This window comes from Stegostoma tigrinum, chromosome 3 (genome assembly GCF_030684315.1).
Source record: "Stegostoma tigrinum isolate sSteTig4 chromosome 3, sSteTig4.hap1, whole genome shotgun sequence".
Classification (NCBI taxonomy): domain Eukaryota; kingdom Metazoa; phylum Chordata; class Chondrichthyes; order Orectolobiformes; family Stegostomatidae; genus Stegostoma; species Stegostoma tigrinum.
Window position 1 is genome coordinate 93173384 of NC_081356.1, and position 22797 is coordinate 93196180.

Consider the following 22797-nt stretch of genomic DNA (forward strand, 5'->3'; position numbering starts at 1 on the left):
ATTTTATTAGCAGGGATAAAAGTGTCAGTGTTGGGACCACAACTTTTCACTTATACATTAATGATCTAGATGAAGGAACTGACAGCGTTCCAGCTAAGTTGGCAGATGATACAAAGATGGGTAGAGGGACAGGTAGTGATGAGGTGGGGAGCCTGCAGAAGGATTTGGACAGGCTAGGAGAGTGGGCAAAGAAGTGGCAGAAGGAACACAATGTGGGAAAGTGTGAGCTCATGCACTTTGGTAGGAAGAAGAGAGGCATAGACTACTTTCTTAATTGGGAGAAAATTCTGAAATCTGATGTGCGAAGGGACTTGGGAGTCCTGATCCAGAATTCTCTTCAGGTAAACTTGCAGCTTGAGTCAGTAGTTAGGAAGGCAGATACAATGGTGGCAATTATTTTGAGGGGTCTAGAATATAAAAGCAGGGATGTACTTCTGAGGCTTTATAAAGCTCTGGTCAGACCACATTGAGAGTACAGTGAGCAATTTTGGACCCCACGCCTCAGGAAGGATATATTGGCCCTGGAATGGGTCCAGAGGAGGTTCATGAGAATGGTCCCAGGAATGAAAGGCTTAACATATGAGAAACATTTCAGAACTCTAGGTTGACAGAGTTAGATGTTTCCATTCGTAGGAGGGACTAGGACTGGCGGGCATAGCCTTAGAGTAAAGGGAAGAACTTTTAGAACGGAGATAAAGGGAAACTTGTTCAGCCGGACAGTGGTGAATCTGTGGAACTCATTGCTATAAAAGGCTGTGGAAGCCAAGTCATTGAGTATATTTAAGACAGAGAGAGATAGAGTCTTGATTGTCAAGGGGATCAAGGGTTACAGAGAGAAAGCAGGAGAATGGGGTTGAGAAACTTATCAGACAGTATTGAATGGCAGAACAGAGCCAATGCCTAATTTCCAATCCTATGTCTTATGGTCTTATGTGAAGCCTTGATTCTTAATTATACCAGTTCAGAGTGCAAGAGCTAGTGACACCAGTTACTAATGAGAGGCAGCGTGCATAGTAGTGTCACCTTTTATAAGAAAGTCAGCCAGAGACTATGCCAAGCAGGTACACTAAACAGGCCAGCAGTGCATCTTCCTCACTGGGATCAAGGTCCCTGGGGGTATTCGCCCTGCCTGCTGAGAGCTGTTGCCAACTTCTGGACTCAACAGTGAAGCATTGGCTGGTGCCAGAATTCCACCCAGAGATTTTGACTGAGGAAGGCTCCAGTGGTGGTACAGAATAAACGGGTGGAGGTATTTGGGAGGGGTGGAGGGAGTCAATAGTAGAAGGAAAGCTTTTGGCGACATCCTTCCACCCATCCTTCCTGATGTTTTGCCTCTCAGGCACTGAGTTCCACCATCACTTGGATGCTCCAGAAGGAATCATGTCAGGCTTTGTTTGTCATGCTTGGCTGTATGACCAAGCCGCTGCTTGTAGATGGGTGACTGAATGACGCTGTCAACTGAGCATTAGTTGTAAGTGTATGGGCCTTAATTGTTGTTTTCATGGGAAGTCTGGCCAGGACCTTTCCATGGATTTAATTGGTGTGAAGGTATGACGGTAGTGAAGTTCCCAACCACCACAGACCAGCCCAATTAAATGCCTGCTGCCCTGAAACTCTCCATAGGGAAGGGTGCAAAGTTACAATCAATGTTTCTAAGTCTGTGGTGGGGAGCCTTCTGCCTCCTGCTTGAGGTTAAAATTCCTTGAGGCCTCCAATTCCTGCTTGAGGTTAAAAATCAAGGTTTAAGTCATTTTAAGAAAGAATGTGTAGAACTTAACGTTGGGGCTCCGAGATTCAAAACGAACTGAAGACATGCTCTGAGTGTTTCAATCTTTTGTTGTTCATAGCCTGCCAAGTTTTAGTGCCTGCAACCAAACTTCTAGCCATAGCAACAACATCTTGTGAACTGATCCATAAGCCAGCAAGTAGCCCACTGAGAACATTTTCTGTAACTCCGACATTTAGCAAAAAGTATGGAGACTGTGATAAAGGTAATCCATGGAACAAAAAGGTAGGGCAGCACTTTTACATTTTACCTTTTGTTAGTATAACCTTGATACATAAAGGTATATGGTTTTTAATGTTCTTAAATTGTTAGTCTTATTTTACGCTGACATTTCAAGTAATTCAACTAGAGATATCCCACAAAATAGGACTTTCCTTTTCTTACACTACTAATCTGTGTTGCTATACAGAAATTATCACATGGTCTGAGTTTGTAGTGAACGTCCATGCAGACAGTAATCGTAACTGTTGTGTCCATTCTGTGTTCCTATCACTTTATCTCAATCCCCATTTTCTTCAATTGCCCTATTAACTGCGATAAGACCAGGCATACACTTAGTCAGCAACATTAGTAGGCTTTATTAAACACACAAGGGCTGGTAATTCCATCTGAGATTCTCTCTCCTCTGAGGTATTTGTCAGGATCACATTCCCTTTGTAACTCTTGTTTAAATCTGCCCCAACAGCGTGAGCCACTGTCCTGACAAGGATGTTGATCCTATTTCTTTTCAGAATTAAAAGTCTAACTTGTACAGGTCCCACCTCTCCCAGAAATAGTGCCAATATCTCATGAATTTAAAGCCCTCCCTCCTGCCCCATCTCTCTGCTATACATTCATCTGCTCTGTCCATCTATTCCTGACTTCACTACTGCATTGCACCAAGACTTAAGTGGAGAATACTACTTTTGACATCTTGATTTCCTTCTTAATTCATTAAAATTTGCTTTCAGGATCTGATTTCCTTTTCTTCCTGTCAGTGGTCCCATGTAGACCACGACCACTGGCTGTTCACTCTCAATCTACAGATGCCCTGCAGCTGTTGTGTGACATCAGAGCACAAGAACATGAGAAAAAGAAGCAGGAGTAGGCCATCTGGCCCCTCGAGCCTGCTCTGGTATTCAATAAGATCATGGCTGATCTTTTTTGTGACGACAGCTCCACTTACCTGACCACTCACATAATCTTTAATTCCTTTACTATTCAAAAATCTATCTGCCTTTGCCTTAAAAACAATTTACTAACTGCGTCACTAGGCATGGAATTCCACAGATTCACAACCCTTTGGGTGAAGAAATACCTCCCCAACTCAGTCCTAAATCTGATCCTCCTAATTTGAGCAGCTCTGCCCCCTAGTTCTAGTTTCATCCACCAGGGGAAGTAACCACTCTGCTTCTGTCTTGTCTATTCCCTTCATAATTTTCTATGTTTCTATAAGATCCCTGGCTCATTCTTCTAAATTCGAATGAGTATAGTCCCAGTCTACTCAATTTCTCCTCATAAGGCAATTCTTTCAACTCCAGAATCAAACTAGTGAACCTGCTCTGCACCCCCTCCAGTGCCAGTCCATCCTTTCTCAAGTAAGGAGATCAAATCTATATGCAGTACTCCAGGCCTGGCTTCGCCAGTACCCTTTAAAGCTGCAGCATAACCTCCCTGTTATTAAGATCCATCCCTCTAGCAATAAAGGACGATATTCCGTCTGCCTTCTTAATTACCTACTGTACCCGCAAACCAACTTTTTGTGATTCATGCACAAGGACACCCAGGTCCCTCTGCACACCAGCATGCTGCAATTTTTCACCATTTAAGTAATAGCCCATTTTGTTGTTATTCCTCCCAAAATGGATGACCTCACATTTACCAGCATTGTATTTCATCTGCCAGACCATCTGTCTCTCTGCAGATCTTGTATCCTCTGCACGCTTTGCTGTATCACTCGTCTTAGTGTCATCTGTGAACTTTGATATACTACATGAGGTCCCCAACTCCAAATCATCGATGTAAGTTGGAAACAATTGCAGTCCCAACCCTGACCTCTGAGGCACAGCACTAGCCACTGATCTCCAACCAGAAAACACCCATTTACCCCCCCGCCGTTTGCTTTCTGTTAGTTAACTGATCTTCTATCCATGCCAATACATTACCCATAATGCTGTACACCTTTGTTTTAACTTATGCCACACCTTTTGTGCAGTACCTTGGCGAATGCCTTCTGTACATCCTTGACCTTGACACTCAGGAGGCAACATACCATCATGGAGTCACACCTATGACCACTAAAGTGCCTGTCTACATTTTTTTATTTACTAACGGGATGAGGGTGTCGCTGACTAGGCAGCATGTATTGCCCACCCCTAATTGCCCAGAGGGCAGTTCAGAGTCAACCACATTGCTGTGGGTCTGGAGTCACATGTAGGCTGGATCAGGTATGGATGGTAATTTCCTTCCCTAAAGGACATTAGTATCAGATGGGTATTTCTGACAATTGACAGTGCATTCATGGTCATCTTTAGATTCTTAATTCCAGTTATTTTACTGAATTCAAATTCCATCATCTGCCATGGCAGAATTCGAACCCAGGTCCCCAGAACATTATCTGGATTAACACTCCAGTGATAATACCACTAGGCTATCATTTCTGTTATTAACAAATTCCCCACCTCTTGTCATTATCAAATCCCCCGCCTCATTTGTCATTCCATACTGTTTTTTTTTGACATTCACCAGATGTGGGCCTGGAGTCATTTTTAGGCCACACCAGGTAAGATTGGCAGTTTCCTTCCATCTTCTCCTTTTCTTAACTCTCTCATCATGAGCAGCTGGACCACCCACTGTTCCGTGCCCTTTGCTGGCTCCAGACAGAAACCATCAGTTTTACTGGTTTTGAAGGTTGAAAAATGGTTTGCGACAAAGAAGCGTTCAGGGGATTTTCTCACTACCTTCATGGTCTCCTTTTTCTGGTCACCCATTCCCCCTCTGCATACACTTCCTTAAACAATGTTCTGAAATGTTCCATCCATAAACCTGTCAGCCTCATGAATACACCATCATGTCACCAGCTGCAAAGCCTGGAGACTGAGGTGTTCCAGCCAGACACATAGTCATCCAGACTGCCAGAAGTGTCCAATATTTTCCACATGAGCAGGATGTAAAATCACAGGCCTGACCTCCCTGGATATATTATAATTGAATAGTCTTGGACCTTGGTTTAATATACCCTACACTCGACTTAACTATTAACATGAATGGTATGACTTGTGTTCATATCAGACAAACAAGCAGAATCCTTTATCAAATGAAGTAACTTAATTTTGAAGTTCTAAAATATTCAGTGTCTACTTAAAGTTTTCAAGCTGTACTTACAGCCCCAGCACAAGAAACAAGAAAAAAATGCCCACAAATAGCTACCTGCACGCTTATAACATCACATTTCAGTTCTGTTAAAACAGTTCCACCATTGGTCTGTCTGCTGTAGGATCCTTCCCTCTTGCTGCTCCTTTAAACTTTACCACCGCTGATCCCATGTCCCACACAGTTCTGCCCCTGGTTGGTCTGTTTTGGAAGCTTTCCATTTTTGATGTCATTGCTCCCAAGTCTGACTCAGGCACCTGTCTTCTCCTGGGATCCCTCTACTGTTGCTGCTCCTTTGAACATAGCTACCACCACTCCTAAGTCACACATAGCTCTGCCACTGGTTTACCTGTTTCTGGTACCTTTCTGTTCTTGCTGCTTCTTTCAACATTACAGGGACCACATTTGAATCGCACACAAGTCTGTTGCCAGTTTGTCTCCAGGACATTTCTGCTCTTGCTGCTACTCCTGAGTCCCACAGAGATCTGCTTCCGAACTGTCTGCTTTTTCAACCTACCACACTATTGCTGTTCCATTTCACCCTGTTCCCTCTGCTCCCAAGTCCCACATAGGTCCACCACTGGTCTGTCTGCTTCTGGGACCTTTCTATTCCCACTGCTCCTATTACCTCACTGCTGCCACTTCAGAGTCCCACATGGATCTGTCACAGCCCTGATTCTGAGTTCTCACCTTACCAGCGACTCTTGGTGATGCAGACTGCATGCCTGACAATTCTCCTCACCATTCTCCTCTGTACAAAATCAGAGGTGAAATTACTGAATCAATTGAGAAGGAAAGCAGAGATATTAGGGGCTTTTGTATATTGTGAATGTGTGGAATAAACATAACAATTAAAGTGAGCACGCAATGAATAAAAAGGGAAGTCCTGACTGTGTTTGAAATAACATTATGATGGGGAAAGAAACATTCGAAGTGGAACTGAGACAGAAAGCAGTATTATCCTGTGTTGCTGGGACAGCTGGTGATACAAAGAACTATACCCTCATCCTGCCTTGCAGCTCTGACAAAGCTGTTGAACTATTTTGGACATGAAACTCAGGTCCTGCGATGGGGGCAATGACCCTGTCGGTTGACTTTAACCAAGCCCTTCTGCTTAACTGTTCTGACATTAGGAAGCATTCTTCCAGTAGAAAGTGGAAGCAGGGTAGCAGCCACTGTTTATGAGGTAAATTCCATCTCTAAATTGTCCTTTGATATAAAGTCGGAGGATCAATTCAAACGTCAACATGATGGCAGATCATTAATCAAAGAGAAATGAGACCCTGGATGTTAAAATTACTAGTGCCACCCAGCTGCCTTACCCTGTGCTCAATCAATTCATATACTGAGTTGAAATTGGAGTTACTTTGTGTTTTAATTTATTTTTACAGGATACTCATAAAAGTGGAATGAATGTAACATATCAACAGATAAAAAAGTCTTTTGGAAAGAGAAATAACACGTTATGCTGTCCAAAGTGTGGAAGTCAAAGTATGTTCATGGAGGCCATCACCTGTAAGTTCAAGATAAGGAGTTTATATTGTTAGGCCTACAGTGATATCACTCTTGGAGTTAGGCGTCTTCAACACAGCTAACTCCAAACACTATGTAGGATCTTGTAAAAACAAGTGTAATTTTTACAGATGAGAATCTAACAGTCCTATATTGTGTTCATTGCATGTTGGATGTGCACCACACACCATATTATTATTCCTAATGCATATGATCTTGTAAAAATACTAATAATGCCATGGATAAAATATCCATGAATAAAATAATTTTTAAGAATAGAAGTATAATTCTTTTATTGTCTTTATCAATATTTATCCCTTAATCATGTCTTTAAAAACATGGTATCATTTATTTCATTGCTGTTTGTGCAAGCTTACCATGAGCAAATTGGCTGGGACTTTCTGTCCATGGCAAGACTTTTCATCTCTGGCCCTTCTGCAAGTCGGTCTTCTCAGTCCCTCTGCTTCTTTCACCTCGCCCTAGCCACTCCTTTCCGAGCCCTATCACATATTATGACCAATCATAATTGCAGTTATCTAGCTGTATATCCTCACCCTTTTTAAAGAAAGGTGCAAAACATTATTGGAGCTGGTACAAGGAACATGTAGCAGAGAGTTGAGGCATAAGAGAGATCTTCAGAAAGAGGGAGAGAAAAATAGAGGGAGAAGGTGGATGGGAGAGATATAAAAATTTAGAAACAAAATGGAGAGAAGCTTTTGGCAACAATGGAACATGTGAGGGTTGTGCTGAGAGAAAAAGTGGAAGACTATTGGAAAGACACGTTCAAAATTTTCTGATTCAACTTTTTAGCTTTGTTGAAGAGTCAGTGGACTCGAAGCATTAGCTTTGTTTTTCTCTCTGTGGCTCAGTGCTTAGTCTTGCTGCCTCACATCACCAAGGCCCCAGGTTCGATTCCACATTTGGGTGAAAGTCTGCGGGGAGTTTGCACATTCTCCTTGTGTCTGCTTGGGTTTCCTTTGGGTGCTCTGGTTTCCTCTCACAGTTCAAAGATGTGCAAGTTAGGTGGATCAGCCAAGCTAAATTGTCCAGAGTGTCCAGGGATATGCAGGCTAGGTGGATTAGCCATGGTAAATGGAGGGTTACAGGGATAGGGTAATGAGCTGGATCAGTGTGAACTCAATGGGCCAAATGGCCTGCTTCCATACTGTAGGGATTCTGTGATTCTAAAAAAAAGATGCTGCCAGACCTGCAGAGTTTCACCAGCATTCTCAGTTTTGGCTTCAAATTTCACACATCCAAAGCTCTTTATGTCCGTTTCAATATTTTCTTCTGTGTATTAGTTTTAATTCATCTCTAAAGAAATTAGAAACAATCAATCTGTAGATTAGTTAAAGTGAATTGACAAAAGAAAATACTGGTGATAAACAGTAAAATAAACAGCGAGAGAATGGGAGAATCATGAAGCAAAAGAAATACAAGTTTACGAGTTTTCTTTTTATGACAGTTACAAAAAAAGTGTGAAAATCTGAAATAAAAGAAAATGCTCAATACTTTTTCAAAATTAAAGTTTTATTTAACTGAGGCAAAGCTTATTATACACATGAAAGACATCATAACAATTCACATTATGCTATGTGACCTGGTACGAAAGTAAGTACAATCATGTTGCTAAAGGTTTTGGGCTTGCACTCATCAAGCCAAATGCAAGAATCAGAAATTTCAAATAATCACAATATATAACACAGAGAAAAGTATGTCAATTGGATGGCTAATTGATTGGCTACAGTATTGTCATGGAGAAAGCAAAGGAGAAATATTGTTTACTCGAACTCCTCAGTAATTTAGAAAAGGTAGGAGGCTTGAAAAGATTCTTTTTGATTGCAGAGAATGGTTCCCTGTGTGCAAATGTATCTCACTTCTAGCAAGCAAAATTAAGCCATGTTATGAGCTTCACTAATTGTCATAACAATCAGGATTATTCAGCAAACACTGCCCAAGTGCAGAATCACATTGAACAGTGAATATTTTATTTTGGGTTATGCAAGCATGGCCTGGTTGAGCATGTTGTGTATCTTCCCTTTGAATTTTCTCAATAGGCATATGTTACTAGATTTGAATAATAAATCATTAGGATGTATGGCCTACGTACGTACCTAGCAGTTTCCTAATGGAATTTCTCCAGCACTTTAATGCATCTCACTGATACACAATTCCATACAGGAGTGTGGAAATGACAACTGTTATCTACTGAAGGACTTATATAACTTATGGAAGTCTTTGATATCATACACTCACTGTTGTAGCTTGCTCACATGTTAAGTCTTCCTGATGATGGTGGCCTTTTGACAGATTTGGTTAACAAGGTATAGGAAGTGGGTATATATGTTAAACATGAAAGGGTTCAGAAAAAAATTTACAAGGATGTTGCAGGAGGGTGGAGGGTTTGAGGTATAGGGAGAAGCTGAATAGCTGGGACAATTTTCTCTTGAGTATCGGAGGCTGGGGGGGGTGGGGGGGGGTGACCTTTACAAAGGTTTATTAAATCATGAGTGAAATGGATAGGGTGAATAGTCAAAGTCTTTTCCCCAGGGTACGGGAGTCCAAAACTAGAGGGCACAGGTTTAAGTTCAGAAGATATATATTTAAAAGGCACCTAAGGCTGAACATTTCCACGCAGAGGGTGGTGCGTGTATGGAATGAGCTGCCAGAGGAAGTGGTGGAGACTGTTACCATTACAACATTTAAAAGGCATCTGAGTGGGTACATGAATTGGAAGCAAATGGGTATAGGTTAGTTTAGGATATCGGGTCGGCATGGACAAGTTGGATAAGTGGTAATAGGACCTGTAGATGCTGGAGAATCTGAGATATTAAGGTGTAGAGCTGGATGAACACAGCAAGCCAAGCAGCACGTTAGGAGCAGGAAAGCTGATGTTTCAGGCCTAGACTCTGATGAAGGGTGCTGTACAACTCTACGACTCTAAGTGTGCAACTTATTCCAGAGATTCTCCTTCAGTATATATGGGAATTGGAATACCTAGCTGATCAGGTGTGGGTTGCTATGAACTTTGTTTTGCAATGTTGAAGAACGGGCCTAGTTTCTTGAATGCGGAAATGAAGACATCAGGAGTGGCTAGTAAATCTGGAAGTCAGTCGGACAAAGATACTGCAGTTATCTGTGAATTGTAGATCATGTAGGTCTGTGATGGTCAGTTTATTTTGGCATGAAGATAACCAAAGTTAAATCTAGGAGGTAGTTAATGCTCACACCAGAGGTCAATTAATCTTTGATGAGATTAAAAGCCTCTGTCATGTACATTGTAAATTATTTTGGGGGCTAATATGCAGTCTTGTTTGTCACTAGTCTGGATTTTGAAGGTTTTTCTTTCAGATTTTCCATGTAAGAGGTGCCAACAGAAAACAGTTACAGGACTATGAAGAAGTTTCTTGGTCATTCAAATCTTTGGAGTACAATCCACAGAACCTCACATTACAGAGTGAGATTCTTTGATCAGGTTGACAAATGCAGTGTAAAATTTCTGGTGTTGTTCTTTACGTAGTCTCAGATTTTCTTCTGGCAACAAAGGTTCCTCAGGAGAGTCTGAAGCCGTAATGTATCTGAGAGGATTTCCTCAGCCACAGGGAGCAAGTGATTTAGAATTATTTATGCCAGGCTTTTCTCTGCTACCCAGGGATAGACAAGAGAGAAAATAGTTTCCAAAGGAAGATTAATTTCCCTTCTTGAAGATTGTTACATTTGTCTCACTTTTAAAGTTGGAGAGGTTGTGATGTCAATGGGAGTTTTGTTTTTCCTCTCAAATGTGTAAGTGAGTGCATGGAATCTTCCTGTGAACAGAAATCCAGCACCTTTGAAGACAGTTACTGGAATATGACCAGGAACTTTGAAAACTGAAGCAATATCTGCCTTGACAGTATCAGCTGTGGATTTATGGTCGAGAAGTTATCAAAAAATTTGTTTCTGTCGATGTATGGAGTGAAATATTAAATGAGCTGTACACGTAATTTGCTACAGCTGGTTATTATCGCTGCTTCAACAGAGTTATAATTTTCACAAAGCTAACACGGTGTAGAGCTCGGTGAACACAGCAGGCCAAACAGCATCAGAGGAGCAGGAAGGCTGACATTTCGGGCCGAGACCCTTCTTCAGAAATTTCCTCCCTTGAGTTGTAATAATTCTGAGATTCATATTCTTGAATACCAAGTACACAGAAATGATGTAGAAGGAGAAAAGGGTGGAGGCTTTGCAGTATTGATTAAGGATAATGTAACTGTTTTAAATGGAAGGTGTATTCTCTTTGGTTACATGACTGACACTATTTGGCTTGAGTTAAGGAACAAAATCAAACCTGTTACATTATTGTGGGAGTTTTTAAAGGGCCTCAAGCAATGAGGAGATAGGTGACTAATTTTGATTGGCTAAATTTCAATGGCATGCAATAAAATTAGAGGAGAAAGGTTATCCTTGTACAGGTTATAAAGAAAAATAAACAATGCAAAAGGTTAGTAGGAGAGGACATTATGCTATATGCTCAGGAAAAATTCATCAGTCAATAGATTGCATTTAATAAAGCTCATTGGGGTGAAAAACACAGACACTTGTCCCAGTTCATTGTGAGAGAGCCCTGGATCCAATTCACAATGGCAGTGAAACCTCACTCAATGAAGTGGGGGAGCAGAAGAGGCTTGCCAGGAATTCCTGGCTGCCTGGGGAGGGATGTAAATCCCAGAGCCTACTGCAATTCATTGATGGCTCAGGGCTTAAGTGAGGCCACAGGGCTCTCCCACATCTTCAGACAGCTGCAGAGTAAATGGTTTCAAAGGAAGGTTCTCTCAAAATTAGGTCCTCTGTGACTGATCAAGCGACCTGACATTGGGTTGTTGGGTATAGAGGGAGCGGGAGGGTGCTGGTGGTGCTGGTAGATTGCTGCTGAAGGTCGTATTTTGGCCTTGCCTCTGATCCTTCTCAACCCCCTTCCTTCTGCAAATTCCATCTCATGATCTCCACTCTTCCCTCACCTACCTTTGACCTGAGATTCCATCATAATATTGGACCTCTGGAAGATACACAACTACCAGCAGCCAGCACTCCCATTGGAAGCATGAAGAACTGCTGGCCTCTGCTCGACCAATAGCTGTCAACAGGCTAGATTTCTGTCATTGCAGATCTCTACTGCTGGGTAAGGCTAATAAATGCCTTAAAGGCGTTTGGTTCTCCAACTAATGTACAAAATCTTCATTAGCCTGAATAGCCCTAGTTATGCCTCCAGCACAGCAGAGAATCAGTTTTAGATCTGTTCCTGGCAACTGATGCAGATCAAGTGGAGTGTACTGCAAAAAAAAAGAATATAATGAAATTTGGAGAAATTATGAAATGAGTCCAGAAAATAATTAAGTTAAAAATGCGCAGTTGGAGAGTAACTACTTTCCTTAAAGAAGGAACCCAGGTTAGTCTGCATTGCAAACCAGCCATCCAGACAGCTGAGATAAATAGCATAGTGTGGATGAAGAGAATCAGAAAGGTAGGTACGTTGAAGTAGAAGATTGTTTGAAGTTAGATTTGAACTTGAGTGAAAGCAGAGCATTTGTGGATAATAGAGATAATAGGAATTGCAGATGCTGGAGAATCTGAGATAACAAGGTGTGGAGCTGGATAAACACAGCAGGCCAAGCAGCGTCTTAGGAGCAGGAAAACTGACATTTCAGGCCTCGACCCTCCATCAGAAATTTCTGATGGAGGGTCGAGGCCCGAAACATCAGCTTTCCTGCTCATTTGTGGATAATCATCTCTGAACAATATAACAATAAGCTGTGAACCTGGTACTTCACAGATAACCATGTGTAGTTGTATACAGTGTTAGCATTTCAATAAATAGAGTTTCACAGAAGCCTACATTTGAAGACAGTTCTTGACTTTGTCATCTGCTCAACAACCTGTCTTGAGTTCAACCTCTCAGATGTAAATTCAAACTACAAAAGGTTTTTAAAATACATATACAGACTGTCAATGCCAGTTTTCTATTTCTAGCTAGCTTTGGGTCCAACTCTAATTTTCCCCAACTTTTTTGCCATTCCTTACTGCTTTTTACATTCCAAACAGTCTTCTGACCTGCTACTAATATTTGTGAAATTACCCATTTTTAATTTTGTACAGTGTTGCAAATCGTTGGATTGGTATGTATAATTTTTTCATCTTATTTGTTATTTGTGAGTTTGGTTTCCTGGGTTTGGAGTTTATGACCAGTGGATCTTCTTTGTGTATGAAGGTGATAAATAACCAGTAAATATTTCTGTAGCCATGATGATTTATTTTAAAATTAAGTTTTTGAAGTCTGTCTTTTATGTGAATGGGTTTGTGTATTTTGACTGTTATTGACCAAGGACGGTGAATCAGAGTGCCTCAAAGTTTGTTAGAGAGCTCTGGAACTTGGTTTAAACCTAAGGAAATGCTCCATTGGCTGAATCATTATTTTATGATCATAGTGACATCAACAGCATAGGTCCAATTCCTGAACTGGCTGATGATGCCATGAAAATCTCTCCTCAATCCCTCCCTTGGTTAAACGTGCATCAGTTGCCTTTCTCTAATGAGAGCAGCTCTATGGTCTGGTAAGATATGGCAACTTTGTAAACACAATCTACTTTTATATTCCTGGCGAATTTACTCTCTTGTGGTGGCCCTTTGCTGGTTTCTAATAGGTTCCCAGTCCTCAGACTTACTACCATTCTTTGCATAAGCATAATGTTTTGCATAATTCAATGACCTAAATCTTGGAATGATAATGACAGTGAAACTCTCAGTCTTCAGTGTCATTTCTGTCTGAAACGGTAGCACCAATGGAATCCATTCTAGCATGGATCAATGCAGAAATCCAGAAATCTTTGGTGGCTATTCTACATTTCCCTATAGTGTGCACTGTTAAAGGTTGTCTAGTAAGCAATCAAGTGGAAACCATTGAACTGACAAGGACTTCTGCATGTACACCAGTACTCACACTGTAAAAAAACCCTTGACTAAGTCATATTCTACTGAGCTATACTGCCACACTAGGGTCATAATTACTTTTGAATAATCTCTCTGGCCCTTTAAAAATCTCACTTTATACTTGTGAAATGTCTAATTTCTGTATTATCTAAGCAAGATTCACATTTTTATTTTTTTGAAAAGTTCCCATGCATAAGTGTAAATATAAAAATGTGTGCTTCACTTCCTGATATTCCACCTGTGGGAATGCTTCACTGTGATTAGTTGCTTGATTCAGTTAATAAGATCACTGTTACTCAATGCCAGGAGATGGCCTTGACTTGACCCCAGATTAAATCTGATATTGGAAAAGTAGAATTCCGTGCCACATGGATTGCTAGATCCTTTTTAGCATCTTCCTTCAAGCGATAGCGATGAATACCACAAACTGAAATCCAGGCCATGCCATCCTAGATTGAAGTGTATTTATCTTTTTCTAGATTCTGCACCATTTGTAAAATGCAAAAAATGCCAACATTGTTTTTTGATGGTGGAATCAAAGAAATCTCCTGAAAACAGCTACAAAGACGTGGAATTGTTGTATACAACTGATGAAAGTGAATGTCAAGTGAATCTACCAACACCGAAAGAAGTAAGCAGCATAGGTATATTTCACATGTTGTTTCATTTGAACTTCAGTTCATTGGCATATGCCTCCTAGATCTTGGGATTTGTGCTATTTCAGTGTGGGAAACCAGCTGGTGATGATTGAAAGAGACAATATGACAATTTTATCCACTTTTGTCCCATTGATGTTATGTAGAGTTTAATTATGGTGAAAAAACATTGTCTTCACTAATCCCAATGCTTTTCAATAGCAGGGATGGTCCCCAGTGGTTCTGCCTATAGCACTATCACAAGCTTCTCTATCTAGCAACTAGACAGCCTGTTAATTTGACTGGCTGATCTGGGTGTGAAATGACCACACAGAGCCTGGTATCTCATCACCAAGCCACCCTTTATTTAGATGTGCACAGTATACTGGCTGTAGCCAACCAGCTCAGAGAAGTCAGGAGACTCTCTAAAATCGTTGTTTATGGCTGTCAGCCAGGGCTCCCTGATGGACCCAGTTTAACAGCCCCAAACGAGGATCTCATAGTCAGTAAGATCCACCTGGTTCCAATCACTACAATGTGAAATAGAGTAAATGCATTATTTATTTTCCATCTGTTAAATTCTGACTGATCTCTATGTTCCTGATATTTCCAGTTTTGTTCAGAGGGGTTTCTGAGGAAGGGTTATGCCTGACTTGAGACGTTAACTCTGTTTCTGGATACACACCTCCAGCCAGACCTGCTGAGTTTCTCCGGCATTCTCGGTGCTTGTATCAGATTTCCAACATCCACAGAATTTTACTTTCATAGCAGCATTTGCTTCCAGTTTCCAATTTAATGAGCTGGGGTATTTGGAAGTTGTGGAAATTTGTTAAATATCTTTGGTTTCAGATCCATCGATTTTTGGATCAGTATGTTATTGGTCAACATGAAACAAAGAAAGTTCTCTCAGTGGCTGTCTATAATCATTACAAACGACTCAATAACAACATTCCATCTGAAGTTGCACAGCACTCTGAGGGTTATGGTGGTTACCCCAATTCTTCTAAAGGTAAGTTTCATTTGCTGTTTTTGAGCTTTACTATTTTGAAGTGCTTCTGGTTAAACGTAATAATAATTAGCCCTAGCAAAATCATCAACTTTCAATCAATTTTGTATGAGACATTTAAATTATAAAGCTTTGCAGTTACATCAGATAAGAATAACTTAGGTTTGATTTCTGGATTGTATTAACTAATTTAATCCAGAGTGGCAGTAAAGGTTACATGAAAGGAAAGGGAAGAAAATGAATTATGGCTATTTTCCCTGATCACTGTAAAAGTGGATACTGGTTCTACTGCTGATGTGTTTGAAGTTAAAGTGGGCCCCATCTTGTTTACACTCTGTGCAGCCATCTGAGCTCTCAAAATAATATTGTATGACGTCCCATCTTTATAAAGTGGTTTGTATGCAAGAAAATATCAAATCACTGCTTGAAGGACACAACCTGACAGATCATAACTCATATTATGGGAAGTTTCTGCTTTCACCTTGGAATTTCTAACACCTACCAGTGCCTTGCAAGATAAAGCATACTTTGGAATCTTGTAGGGAAAAATGTCCCAGTCTATTCAGCCTCTTCCTATAACTCAAACCCTCCAGTCCCAGTAACATCCTTGTAAATGGATGTTTTCTGCTCCCTCTCAAGTTTAACAACATCCTTCCTGTAGAAGGGCCACAAGAATTGGACATAGTATTCTAACAGTGTCCTCATCAATGTCCTATTCAACTGCAATATGACATCCCAACTCCTGTACTCATTGTTCTGACTGATGAAGGCAAGTGTGTTAAATGTCTTCTTCACCACTGTGTCAACCTGTGACTCCACTTTCAAGGAACTGTGCACCTGAACCCGTAGGTGTCTTTGTTCAACAACACTCCACAGGGCACTACCATTGACTGTGCCAATCCTGCCCTAGTTTGCCTAGCCACAATGCAACACATCACATTTGTCTAAATGAAACTCATAGTTTTCTGCAGGCTTCAGTCAAGCCAAGGGTATAGTCTTCACTAGGCGCTCTGGAATAGTAAGTCAAGGGGAGTTTTCAGTACTAGTCCAGGCCTAGCTCAGCATGGTTATGACCTCTGCAGTTAAGAGGTGAGGAGCCAAAAGACAGGCAATGCAGAATCCGTCTTTACACTTTCCGGCCAATGGTGGACTGAAAGAAAGGAAATTATTACGGAAGTGGTGCAGCTGTTACTGTATGTGCAGGAGGAGAGAAGTGAGTGATCAAACGGTGCAGAGGGCTTGCAGAATTAGTGGTGTTGGGGATCAGAATGGTGAAGATGTTGCAGGCAATAATGAGAGTGGTAGAAGTAGTAGAAAGTGGTGGGAGGTGGCTACTGTAACAAATATAGAGTGAGTGTGTGATTTTGAACAAAAGGAAGCACTTCTGTTGGCAGCATTGAGAAGGTCATTAAATACTTGCTGGGGTTTCTTTTGGATGGTTTAGACTGCTTTACTCAGGTGGCGCCTTGGACTGGTGTGGCATGGCCTGGTGTCATAAACCCCACTGTTGGTTCTGGGGGAAGAGGAAGTCCTGCCTGTGCGCTCACCTATCCAGCAGGAGATCCAGGTCCCTGGTCACAAAGTTGGGTACCAATTTCCCCGCCTGGGAACAGCAAATTAACAGGCTGAGTTTTGTAAGATTCAGCAGGAAAACTCACTCAGTCTCACAGAAGGACTTACTCCACTAAACACGACACAACTTAAACCTACCTGAAAAAACTAGAAATTTCAACCCATCGTGTGGCAGTGAGTGTCCTGCAATATGTTTAGGTGATATGACTGAATAGCTATCAGTATGTGTGAACAATAAATCCAGAGTATGAGGGTTGCTGAGTGAATGACTGGTGCATCAGCACGTATAAATGTCAGGAACGAATCTTTATTGATAGAGATTATTGTTGGGTGAGTAATGGAGTTTAAGTGACTTGATTCGCTGATGAGGTTAGTGGTGCAGTTGGTAGGATATCCCGTTAGAATTTTGAACTCACTTTTGCAACAGATACCAGATAATTAAATTTTGTCCATGTTGTTATTCTAAGAGCTATACTGCTGGCATTGAGCTCTGGCACTTTTTCCCACTGCCACCTAAGCATATGCCTCAAGTGCCTCCTTCCCACCTGCAAATGCAGAAAGCCTCTCGTTATTTCTATGACCTGTAGCAAAGTCTCCAGTGCAGCATAAGAAAATCCTTGTGCCTGCCCTGTTGCATGTTGTGCCATTCTTCAGAGCATTGGTCAACAGAATCAGGTCACAAAGGAGTCATCACCACTTATTTCAACTATGACATGCTTCCTGTTTATACCCTTGTGTATCACAAGTCACTTATGCTATTAAGTGCCATGCAGATCTGCAGCTCCAATCTGTAGCAGTGAATACACGCTGTAATCTATGGGACCAAGAAATGAAATCAGTTTAATGTCTACAATGCAATGAAAGTGTATGTGTTAATACTACATTCTCAGTGCCTGTTTCTGTGGATTATGCAACTGAGCATCCCATCATACCCAACAGCAACTCAATTTACATTTCCATGCTATATTTCCTTTGTAGATTTATTGCTGGATTGAGGATTTTTTGCCAGAATATGCAACATGAAAAGCACCACTACAAAATAAAAATTTATATAAAGTGCTCATCTGTATCTTTCCAACAGAACTGCTACAATTAACAGGATTGATTCCACCTTCACCTTATTTATCACAACAATCATTGCCAAGACGCTTCCGCCAGAATTTTGAATCTGATCATGACACTGTTCATCTGGACAAAAGTAACATCATACTGCTTGGACCCACTGGCTCAGGTATGATGAAGTTTCAATAGTTTGAGAAATGCATTTCTAATTATTCTAACAATTTCATGTTGTCCTTTTGTTTTGGTGGTTCAACATAGAATAAAGAAATTTACCTCTAAATGTAGGTTTATATCAAGTTTGAATAAAAATCAATCTGGCATGTACCTTGAAAACATTGCGTTTATATAGGGGTGTCATCCCACTCGTAACAATGGAAAAGCTTCAAATCTAGTTATTTACTTTGGAGTGTGAGGAAAGCAGTCACTTTGAACATGGATACATCCCAGATTAGAACTGAGAAGAATGATTCATTAATCTGCTTTTGACGGTTTGGTTGAGGGAAGTATGTTCTTTAGGGATCTGGAAGATATTCCTGTTGTATGGTGAATGGTATTGTGAGGATTTTGCATAAAAACCCAATTCAGTTGAATTTATGGACAGACCCCCTTTTAACATTTTATCTGAAACATAATGCAGCTTTTCTGGAAATGTCAGATTATCTACATGCTGAAATAATGGTATCTGTATTTACAACTTGCAGTTTCAGAAGTAAACATCAGAAAGTATAATCCAAGGCAAAATGTCATTTCTGGTTTCATTTCAGGACTGAAATGATATCTTACTACATTCATTTCTTTGCAGTGTTATGACAGGTCAACATTTACTGACAATATTAGTCACAAGTACATTATCATACTCCTATGAAATGCCTTTGTCTTCTATTTTACCTGTCAGTAATCTAATTAAAATAAATTATTTAGTACCTTTATTTAAATGGTATATAGAGACATTTAATTTACACAGTGCTGCTATCAGCTGAGCATGGGACCTGGCATTGGAATCGGTAACTGCTACATCAGGGAAGGCAACGTTGGCAAGGTAGGCCCAGTGGTAAAAGATGGTATCTGAAAATTGGCGACTTTGATGTTGGTTTGGTCCGGTGCTGGCAGTGGTGAAAGGGCATCACAGTGACATTGATGAGATGGGCCCAGCGGCAAGAAAGGTGACTATGATGTTGATGAGCTTGGAGCAGGGGCTGGCAAGGCAGTGGCAGAGGAGAATCCACCCAGCAGTGAAGGATGGCACCAGAAGATTGGCGACTTCAATGTTGTTGGGTCTGGTGTCAATGGTGGTGAGGCAGTCGTGGGGGATAATGGTGCAGGTATCGTTGATGATGACCTAGCTCGGGATTAATGGACTCTGTTAGAACTTTTTTTTCTTATTCTTAAAACTGTTCAAAATGGCACTGGATCGTGGCAACAGTGGAATAACGTTTCTCTGTATTTTACTGTTTTGCTCACTATAAAATACACCTGACAATAAAATCATTTATTCAATCAAGTCAAGGCCCTTGTCACCAACCAGCTAGTGTCCCATCCATGTACTAACCAGGCTTGGGGTAGCTTGCTTCCAAAATCAGGTATGTTCAGACTATGTCCAGAGACTCCAGCAAAATTTAATGATTGCTTCATGTAACAAGTATTTTGGCTGCCAGTTTGCTGTACATATCAGGGGGAAGCCTGATATGGGGAATGGATTGAAGTAATTAAAGAAAGATGAAACTTATTAAATATGGATCGTGGGGTGCAAGGTGGGGGGCACATTGTATTTCAAATGGAACTTAAGGTATAAATCATGATTGATAGTTGGAACATTGGCAGAAGGTGACCACAAACATGTGCCAAGCTTGTGTAATGTTGCACTGGAGGTCTTGGTCCAAGAAGTGGAGACGAAGAGGGAATTCCACACTTATTATAAGCAAGTTGCAGGAAGAGGTCACAGCACATTCTAATGAGCTGCAGCTTCTTGGACATATTTATATTCGTGAAATGTTCTTACTTATTAACAGTTTTATTTCACAGTCAAATCTTTTATTTTGTTTTCATAGGGAAAACATTACTGGCCCAAACGCTAGCCAAGTGCTTGGATGTACCATTTGCTATCTGTGATTGTACTTGTCTAACACAAGCTGGATATGTCGGTGAAGATATTGAATCGGTTATTGCTAAGCTACTGCAGAATGCAAACTTCAGTGTTGCAAGAGCTCAACAAGGTATAATCATTTTTATTTTTGCCAAAACGTACATCACACTTGTGTTACTGAACCTCTCCAAACAACATAAAGCTCATAATACTGTAATTGATTTAAACATGACCAGTTATGCACATTAAGCTTCACAAGTCAGATGCGACTCTTTCGTCTTTCCTGAAAACACTTCTGCTCATTTTTTTAAAAAAATGAAATTATATTGCTGCTAACCTGTAAATGTTGTACAGTTTTAAAGGTTAGATTATTGCACTTGTTACACAGTTTACGAATCTATTTAAATATATAAATATTTAAAGCCATTAAACTTTTAAGATTGGTATTTATCAATTCAGGACCAATAAGTCATAATCAGTAACATGACAGAACCTGAGCGTCCTTCATATCTAAATTATGCTGATGAAAACGTTTTACATTGTTATGTGTGATTGTTATGTATGTTGGGGCAGTATCCTTTTAAGAGGTGAGCCACTTTGGCACTTGTAACCTCCCAACAAAATGGCCCAGATATGCTGATGGCCAGGCAGCTGATGGAGCAGCACAGACTGAAGTTGTGCAGAGAAATGTGTGGAATCCCTAATACAGCTGACTCCACAGGAACTGGACAGGAAACTGAATTTATGGACGGGCCTGGAGCTCCCTCCAACCAGAACTCTCTGAAAGAGTCTATTAAGTCAGAAAATTCAAAGGGTGCGGACTCACTTGAACTTCATAGATAACCAGCAAAGGTTTGAGGATTTAAAATCCACTCTGATTCCTGGGGAGCCATTAAACTGAAACCCTCAACTCACTCAATTATACCTGCCCCAACATCTTACACCCTTGTACCCCCAACAAACAGTCACCAATCAGAACGCCATTTCTAAACCCACCCCTGCCAGATCTGAAACAAAACCAAAATCACTGGGAAAGCTCAGCAGGTTTGGCAGCATCTGTGAAGTAAAAAACAGAGTTAATATTTCAGGTCCAGTAACCCTTCCGCGGAACTGACCTGCCAGATCCGACAGGCTTACTCATTACCCTGAATGGAGTCACATTACCCTCACCTACCAATGGGCCTACAAACCTTCCCTCCATGGAATTGGGGAGAGTCATGGTGGCAGGTGTTAGGTGTTGTGCCTGGGCCATTTTGTTGGAAGGCTACACGAGCTTGTATTCTGTTGCTAGGAATTCTGAAGGAGAAGTCATGTTTGATCAAACTTTTTATGATATTTTTAGAGGAACAATGGGGTGTATTAGAGCAGCTATTTCTACTGAACAATCAGGCAATATCTGTGGAGAAAAGCAGAGTTAATTGTTTTTGATTTTCACTGAGCCAGCAACATTTTAAAAATAGCAGTTGGATCTCAATTTTGGGTTCCCAACTCCATGTATCCCTATGATCCTTTATTCCCCACTCCAAGTTACGCTGACTTTCCCAGCTTCCATGACCTTTCATGCCTCCTTGTCATTTAGGTCCTTCTACTCATCCTCTCAATGACCCATAACCCCATGCCAGGCTGTGCCATCTACCCACTCCTCCAATAGCTGACATGCCCCCATGCCAGACTATGCCCTCTACTCACTTGCCTAATGGCTCCTCATACCCCTGATGCCAAGTTGTGCACCAAAAATACATAATCAGTCTTGACTGAGAACCCAGACATCTATTTGAGTGCTGAAATTGCTGAACACCAGGAGTAACTGCTGAGAAGGTGTTTCCCCTCATAGGTGAGTCTCGGACCAAAGAACATAATATCAGAATTAAGGGGCGCCAATTTAAGACTGAGATTGGATAAATTTCTTCTCTCAGAGGGATGTGAATCTTTGAAACTATTTGCCACAGTGAGCTTAGGAGCAGAGTCCTTGTCTACATTTAAGGGTGGACAGATCGATTCTTGCTCAGTAGGTAATCAAAGGTAATGGGGAAAGGGTGGGACATTGGACTGAATTTGGAACACACTCGAAGGGCTGAGTTGCCTTCTCTTATTCCTCTTTCTTATGGTCTTATTCTGGAAAACGTTGCTTCAGTGACAACTCTGGCTCTGATCTCTTCCATCGACTGCACAACGTTTATTTCCAGAAGTTAAAAGAGATTTCAACTGCCTGAAACTTTAAAGAGTCTGGATGATAAGTGCTTTCATTTCCCAGTGCTGAAAGGACTTTTTAACATTGTGGAAAGTTACGAATGAATGGCTCTTTAAAAAACTTCTTGCTTACGTATCTTACTGTCATGATCGGATTCACCGTTTCTATTCAGTACATCAATGAGTATGGAAGTATTATAACTTGCTATGGAGTATCACAGGGATTGAAAGTAAGTGGAGGAGCATAGCTTAGCATGCATGGGGCATGAGGAGCCACAGTGGTTGGAAGATTCAGCATGAGGTGGCATACAGCTGGCACAGACATTTGTGTAAGGGTAGGGAGAGGAAGTGTGAGAACTAGTGGCACTTACACCTAGCTTATAACAGTACAAAATCAATAATGATCCCATACATGTCAGCATGTAAAAGTTCATTCTAGCTATCAGCTTTTGAGGGGAGCAAACGGCCATTCAAGGTTGTGAAATATGCTCATGCCACTCCACGGATGGGGAAAGCTCCACTTGTTAACTGTTTCTCTGCATAGATGCTGCTTGACGCAAAGAGTACTAACTTTTCTGTTTTTGTTAAAATTTCCAGCATCTGCAAAACTTTGCTCTTGAAGTATTCCTTCAGTTGG

General features: G+C 41.0%; 1 protein-coding gene across 1 annotated transcript in view; it reads left to right on the forward strand.

Annotated features, from left to right (window-relative positions):
• The window catches only part of LOC125451131 (ATP-dependent Clp protease ATP-binding subunit clpX-like, mitochondrial), a 59152-nt gene that overhangs the window by 2245 nt on the left and 34110 nt on the right, over positions 1-22797 (forward strand). The window contains exons 2-6 of the mRNA XM_048527899.2: positions 6529-6652; positions 14092-14243; positions 15097-15256; positions 17907-18056; positions 19936-20100. Of these exons, the coding sequence (XP_048383856.2) occupies positions 6529-6652; positions 14092-14243; positions 15097-15256; positions 17907-18056; positions 19936-20100 (751 nt within the window). The remainder of the gene's footprint in view (positions 1-6528; positions 6653-14091; positions 14244-15096; positions 15257-17906; positions 18057-19935; positions 20101-22797) is intronic.